We start from the raw sequence: 7,755 nt of genomic DNA on the forward strand, positions 1-7,755 counted from the left end.
TTTATTAAAATTTTTTATATAGTCATCTTAACATTATTTTAATGTTTAGATTAAAGTAATATTATTTATTTCGTATATATTTATTTTTTTAGTATATTCTAAATTACATAATATAAAATATTATAAACTTAAAACTGGATTAGAGTTATACTTGAATGTTTAACCCCAAGCCTAACCCATATTTTAAACAGGCATAATTTTTTTACCCAAACTCATTTTTCGAACATAATATTTTTATACAAACTCTCTCAAATTTCAGGCAGGCTTTTGGACCTAGGCGGGTGACCCGACCCATAAACAAGTCTAATTGTCTTTACATCTTAATATATAATTTAATATAGGTTTATTTTTGCACTCTCAGTCCATTTACTTCTCAAACTCTTGAAATATAGTCTTTTTATTTCTGATTTTAAGAATTTAATCTTTTTTACTTTATTTTAATTCGTCTTTCTTTTAAAAATTGAATATATGACGTTCTAATATTCAAAAAATAAAATTTTAATCGATAACAAATATTCAAATTTAAGGTAAGTCAAATTAGCCATGCTATAATTTTTAATTTAATTTAATTTATGAAATTAAAAGTATAGAGATTAAAAATTAAAGTTACAAAGAGTATAAGGACTGAGGGAAGAATTAGTCCTTAGATAAAAAGGATAAAACTTTGATCCCAGCCACTTCAAATATATTTCAAATACTTTTTTTGCAGTTAAGTCCTTCAACTTTCACTTATTCCCGTTTAGCAGTTTCCAATTTACGCTTTGCGCACGTTAAAGATTACGGTCTTATTATAAGTTATACCCATCTCTCTAATTTCTCTGTTAATTTTTTTTTTGGTTTTGTTTCTTTGGTCATTTTTTGGTCTTTTGAAAGTCTCTTATTAACAGACAATCTCAATAAATTTACATTTTTCTTTACAATATAATCTCTAAATATTAGGCTCCTCCTTTCTCGAGATCGAACCCCATTTCAAGAATGCCGGTGAAATATTGAGGGAGGTTGGCTTCCACGTTAAAAAAAAAAAGATCAATTTTGGTTCCCACCCGTTGTTTAATTGCTACATTGCCTGATTGGGAGGAATAAGGTTTGATTTTTCCTTGCTTTCTTTGTTTGGAAAAAGATTAGGGTTTTATTGATCTGAGTTGTTATATGTGTGGAATTTTCAAGGCTTGGGTGAATCTAGATTTTGCTATTTTTTTATGGGTTTTTTTTGTCTGGTTAAGGAGTTTATTGGAATTTTTTTGAGTTTGATGAAGTTTATTTTGTGGGTTTGCTTGTTGGGTATTGTAAGATGAAGAGGGTAAAATGTGAAATCCCCAGTGGGAGGAGATTCAAGTTGTCTCATTTCTTGTTGGGTTTAGGAGGATTATACTTAATCTTCATAGCTTTTAAGTTTCCATATTTTTTGGAGATAGCAGCAGTTTTGAGTAGAGAGGATAGCTATGATGGATGGAATGGGAAAGTGGTTGGGGATGTTAATGATGGAGATTTGAGTAAACCCTTGGTTAATTCTGTTTATAAAGATATGTTTCACCGGAAATTAGAGGATGAGCTAACCCAGGATGCACCTATGAGGCCTACTGAGGAACCTTTAGAGGAAGGGAGAGATGGAGTACAGCCTATTAAGCCACTTAAGCATCTTTATGGTCGAATAACAGGTGAGGTTATGCGGCGAATGAATAAAACTAGTGAATTGTCAGTGCTCGAGAGGATGGCTGATGAGGCTTGGACTTTGGGATTAAAGGCATGGGAAGAAGTTGATGAGTTTGATGGAAAGGAGATTGGACAGAGTTCTTTGTTTGATGGGAAGCCCGAGTCATGTCCTTCATGGTTATCTGTCAATGGAGAAGATTTGGCAAGTGGAGACAGGCTAATGTTCCTTCCATGTGGTCTAAAAGCAGGTTCTTCAATTACAGTCGTTGGCACTCCTCGATATGCTCATCAGGAGTATGTACCCCAGCTTGCAAAAACGAGGGGTGGTAATGGCCTAGTGATGGTTTCACAGTTTATGGTTGAATTGCAAGGATTGCAATCTGTGGATGGGGAAGCTCCACCAAAGATTTTACATTTGAATCCTCGATTGAAAGGAGATTGGAGCCGCAAGCCAGTCATTGAGCATAACACATGCTATAGAATGCATTGGGGTACAGCTCAAAGATGTGATGGTTTGCCATCCAAGGACGATGAAGACATGCTCGGTAAAATTTTATCAAGCATCACCAGTTTTCAGTTTTTTGCTTCTTTTCTTATTTATTTTTCCTTTTAAATACTGAAATTAATCATGTGTTTATTTGGAGGGAATAAAAGAACTACGAAGTTATAACTGGTTGAACATAAGCCATCTTATGCCAATTTTATGTTTGATGAGAAATAAATTTGTGGTCAAGAAACAAGAACATCACTGAAATTTCTGAATCATATTGGTTTACAGGATGCATTATGGAATTATCTTGAAAAACTTCTTATTTTTTCTTAAATGTTTTAATGGTATTTCTATAGGAAGATTACTGCTTACTATGAGTATTATAGGCAGGCTTTAAGCTGCTAATTTACACAGAAGTAGTTTCCAGTTGAAACAATTTGTTGTGCTTATGTTTGCATGTGATTAGACACTAAAATAATAGGAGGGAGGGACATGTTACGAGTCTGGTATTTTGCATGTGGATGAGAGAACTTTCAAGTAGTATTTTTGTGACTTTGTTCACTTTATGTCTTCTATTTTTGTTTGCGTTTTGGAAAATTCCAAGGACATTTATCAAGTACCTAATACCTATACTTTTGGCAGTTGATGGATATCGAAGATGTGAAAAATGGATCCGGAATGATGTTGTAGACTCGAAAGAGTCCAAGACAACTTCTTGGTTTGGACGGTTCATTGGAAGGGCACAGAAACCAGAAGTAACCTGGCCATTTCCTTTTGCAGAGGGCAGGCTTTTTATCCTGACTCTGCGTGCTGGTGTTGATGGATACCATATCATTGTTGGGGGACGACATGTGACTTCATTTGCATATCGTACGGTATGTTTATCTCAAGTAAAAAACTGATGTTTGTGCTTTCCAACATCTCTATCAATGCATCTAATATAGCCTTGGAAATCTCATACTATGATTGATCACATAAAAACTGTATTTTCAGGGTTTTTCACTTGAAGATGCAACAGGGCTGGCCATAAAAGGAGATGTGGACATTCATTCAGTTTATGCAACCTCTCTTCCCACCTCTCATCCAAGTTTTTCCCCCCAAAGAGTACTGGAAATGTCACCAAAATGGAAAGCTTCTCCCTTGCCTAAGAGATCAATTCGACTTTTTATTGGGATTCTCTCTGCTACTAATCACTTTGCAGAACGCATGGCAGTTAGACAAACTTGGATGCAATCTTCAGCCATCAAGTCTTTAGATGTAGTGGTCCGTTTCTTTGTTGCACTGGTAAGGTCATTAAACCTTTCGATAGATTTTAAGATCGTGTTAAGTACCTAATTGTTATGCATCCTAATATTTCAATTTGTTTCACAAATATCAACATGAGATTTTGGAAAAATAAGTGTTGGAATGTCTGTTGGCCAGTATGCCTTTTATCTATTCATATACTCTTTATGGCTCTTAAGTAGCTGTCCTTTCTGGACATTCTTCTCCAGCTATCAATGTGTAAATTGTTTGTATCACTTATTCTTGTCTTTACTTATTTATGTAATAAATTGCAGAATCCTAGGAAGGAGGTGAATGGAGTGCTGAAGAAGGAGGCAGCTTATTTTGGTGATATTGTAATTTTGCCATTTATGGACCGCTATGAGCTTGTGGTTCTTAAAACTATTGCAATTTGTGAATTTGGGGTGAGTTCATGGTGTATCTTTCTTCTATTTCATTTCCAGAAAGGCTGTTCCTATTTTCTAACCCATGTTTCATTTCATTTTGTGGTGTTTCTCTGGGTTGAATTTCTTTTAAATGTGATTCTGAATCTCCAAATTTTGTCAATACAGGTGCAGAATGTGACTGCTGCTTACATCATGAAATGTGATGATGACACATTTGTTAGAGTTGACAGTGTCTTGAAACAAATTGATCGTATCTCTCCTAAAAGGTCACTTTATATGGGCAATCTCAACCTTCTGCACCGCCCTTTGAGAAATGGAAAGTGGGCTGTTACCTATGAGGTATGTCAGTATATAGACATATATACTAGTTTTTCTACCTTTTATGATTTTCCATCCGTTTGTCTTCTTCATTTCATAAGGTCGCATTTGCTTCATTTTATTTTAGATTTCTCAGTTACAAAACGCAAAGTTGGTGTCTGAAATTGAAATTGTTTACTTTTGTTGTATAATCATAAGAAGCTGCAAAACAATATTGCTTATTGTGGTTTCTCATATTTAACATCTATAATTCTAAAATGTCTTTACTATTGACTTTGTTGTATTAGAAGCATTCTTGGTAGTTAAAAGCAAGTATGCTCATTGGCTCAGAATTCAGATATGTTGCTTCGATAGTTAAGTTGGATACTGTGCATTCCTTAATGTGTTATTGTCTGATATAACAGGAATGGCCTGAAGAAGTTTATCCTCCCTATGCCAATGGACCTGGATACATTATTTCCAGTGATATTGCCAAGTTTATTGTCTCACAACATGCCGATCAAAAATTAAGGGTTAGTTTTAAAAATTCCTGTTTTTTCCCATCTACTGCTTCAGTTTTATCAGCTCCATTATTTTATATATTGACAGCTTTTCAAGATGGAGGATGTGAGTATGGGAATGTGGGTCGAACAATTTAACCAGTCGACGACTGTCCAATACTCCCATAGTTGGAAGTTCTGTCAATACGGATGCATGGTAGACTATTATACTGCACATTACCAATCCCCGAGGCAGATGATTTGTCTTTGGGACAAACTTTCGAGAGGTCAGGCACGCTGTTGCAACTTCAGATGACAACCGTCAACTCCTGTCGTTTGTTAGAATGACTTTATGTACGTTACCTTCCTCCGCCCTGTATTTTCGCCATGTTCTTCCCATTTTTGTGCGATCAAGTGAGCTCCAGAGGGTTTTAAGTGTTTAGTTACAACCTTCTGTTGCCAAGATACAGATTGTTCTTTGTTAACATCCGACAAGTAGGTTCATTTAGCTTGAATTGTATACGCATTTATGATACTCAGGTTGTTGGAACACTTGGTACTAAACCCCCTTTGCCTTTCAAGTTCTTCTCTTGCTTTCATGTTTTGGTTTCTTTAACCTGTTTTCTGAATTGAATTTGCAATTCTTACCTTTATCATTAATTGTAAGGCTGATGGAAAAAAAGGGAGCATTGCACATTATATTGCTCAAATTTTATACCAGTTCTTTTTAACTATACTATGAATTCAAATCTCACTGTTAAACAAATTAATGAATCTTGGATGAATATTAACAGAAAGGAAAAGAAAAAAAAAAAAACCCCTCAAAATTTGTATCAGTCTCAAATCAACATTTGTATCTAAAATGGAGGTGGCTCTTGGCAGGATTCAATGTTAAGTGGGGAAGGAATGTGCTCAGCTTGTCTTCCTGGTTTAACCCATCTTCCGTATTGGTTCAGCACAAGGCCCTTGAATGGTCTTTCGTACCAACACCCCGGGATTTTTAATTCCTTTATCAGCATATTAGTTGACTTGTTCACCAAGGCAACGTCTCGTCTCGCGTTCCAACGGAACTTTGATGTCTTGCTAACATATCCATCTAACAAATGGAGGTATATCTCCAAGTTATGACACCCTGTATAATCATGATCACGTCTTAAATAGGGGGAATGGAGCATGTTGAGCTTTAATTGTGTGCCGACGTGCCTGTAAATCCATTTCAATCTCCCGGTGATAGCAGTGAATTTGTTGAGAATGGTGTTGAGTATGAATCCTGGTAATTTTGGGACTATATCTTGCTTGATGACAACTCTTAGCGTCTTGACTCCTAGTTCATTGAGCTTTTCTTTGAAGTGTATGTTCCCAACTCTCGGTGCAGCGAAGGAGATGACGCTGATGAAGAGGTCAGGGAAGTAAGTTGCAGCGTCGTAGGCATTGAGGAGTGCCAAGGCACCCCCGAGACTATGGCCACAGAGCGTTAAGCTCACTTCCTCGCCTCTGTCTCGGAAAAACGTTACAAGCCTTCGGATTTCTTCCATGACTTGTTCGGATGCACTCAACTTGTTGTACCTAGTGAACTCACCTTTGGAGCAGTAGACGCCGAGGAATCCACTTTGGACCTTGATATTGGTCTTGCCAAGACGTTGCAGGCTTGTTTTTAAGTCACTATACCACTCGGTTGGAGCCACAGTACCCCGCCAAGCCACGAGGATATCTCGCCTCCCTATTCTCGTGGTTTCAGCATCACCACTAACGGCAACGTACCCCATCCAGTTCGAATCCTTGCTCCAAGTACAATGTGACTTCTCGAACCATTCGGGAACATCGACATGGGACATGGCATAAATGTACTTGGTAACCTTGTAACCATGTTTAGTAAGTCCTAGTTCTTCAAACAGTTTATTCGGGTTGTACCTACAGCTTCCACAAAACTCCGATAATGGATCGAAATCAAAAGCATCGTAAGTCGCCTCGACGAACTCTCCGTACTTGACAACCTCCCGTCTCAACCAAGGATGGAGTGGCTCAATAAGCCCCTCCCAGTTATGCAAACCGTGAAGCTCACGCCATCTCGTGGATATATTCTCGACAGGTGACTTAGTAGGCGTCATAGCATCCCCTCGGTCGACGAAATCAGCCGCTGTGTACGGCAACTGAATGAGCTTCTCCAACGGCATCGTGGGACGGATCGGCTTCTTCTTTTTCATCACGTGTTGGATCGGCCTAATGATGGCAAGATCATGGTGGTTGATTTTCAAGGTCGGGAGCTTGTTAAGATTGGAAGCAAGATGAACACGAAGACGGTTCCTCAGACCAGATTTCAAGGCCTTCTTCATACGCTGCCATGTAACGTTGAGCTTCAATCTCCACACCCTTTTAGTTCTTCTTGCCTTTTCTGGCTTCTGTTTAGCCATATTTCTCATTGGTGACAATTCCATTTTCTCCATAGAAAAAAAAAAGAAGAAAAAGCTTCTAATATCTGTATGTATGTATGTATGTATGTATGTATACAGTTTATATGCAGAAAACAGAACCTTTTATTTTTCTTTTTTTTAGGGGGCAAATGCCATGGAAGGGTAGGGTTTATATATACGAAATCTGATATCAGAACAGCCATAGTTTTGGTCTAGGAAGTTTCTGAGTTTCATAGCTGCCTTACTGACATGTCAATAAGGGACTGAATTAAACAAGTAGGAATTTATTACAAGCTTTAACGCGAAGATGGTTACGGGTTGTTAACCATTGGGGGCTGCGTATTTGGATAAGAATATAATAGAGGGTTAATTTACTATTTGGTACTTGAGTTTGACTTTAATGTTTAATTTAGAATTTGAATTTTTCAATTTGATATTTGAGTTTTTTTATTCAATTTAAGTACTTTATTTTAGTTTCAATTTTCAATTTGGCACTTGGGTTTTTTTCTTATCCCATTCAACCGATTGATAAATCTCTAACTTTAGGTATTTTTTAAATTGAATCAATTTAAAAAAAATATCATGATGTGCATACTTAGATAATAGTTACTCTAAAATCAAAGAGATTTCTTCCTCGATGCATTTATTCAATCCTAGCTCGAATCTATGAATTGTGCTAAAGGTTCAAAATCCATTGGATTAAACATTTTGGTAAATCAATTTCGAAATGCCTT

At 36.8% G+C, this 7,755-nt stretch overlaps 2 protein-coding genes across 2 annotated transcripts; one reads left to right on the forward strand and one right to left on the reverse strand.

Moving 5' to 3' along the window:
• Positions 1-786: 786 nt before the first annotated feature.
• On the forward strand, positions 787-5,209 carry LOC107937516 (hydroxyproline O-galactosyltransferase GALT2). Its single transcript, XM_016870417.2, has 7 exons — positions 787-2,198; positions 2,786-3,018; positions 3,137-3,427; positions 3,703-3,831; positions 3,979-4,152; positions 4,536-4,643; positions 4,720-5,209. Exons 1-7 carry the CDS (start codon positions 1,292-1,294, stop codon positions 4,924-4,926), a joined length of 2,049 nt encoding a protein of 682 aa, XP_016725906.1. The 5' UTR covers positions 787-1,291; the 3' UTR covers positions 4,927-5,209.
• Positions 5,210-5,367: 158 nt separating this feature from the next.
• Positions 5,368-7,372, reverse strand: LOC107937517 (phospholipase A1-Igamma1, chloroplastic). The gene has a single exon (XM_016870418.2). It carries the CDS (start codon positions 7,052-7,054, stop codon positions 5,468-5,470), a length of 1,587 nt encoding a protein of 528 aa, XP_016725907.1. The 5' UTR covers positions 7,055-7,372; the 3' UTR covers positions 5,368-5,467.
• Between the last annotated feature and the right edge of the window lie 383 nt (positions 7,373-7,755).

The sequence above is a fragment of the Gossypium hirsutum genome, chromosome A10 (assembly GCF_007990345.1).
Source record: "Gossypium hirsutum isolate 1008001.06 chromosome A10, Gossypium_hirsutum_v2.1, whole genome shotgun sequence".
In the NCBI taxonomy this organism is placed as follows: Eukaryota; Viridiplantae; Streptophyta; class Magnoliopsida; order Malvales; family Malvaceae; genus Gossypium; species Gossypium hirsutum.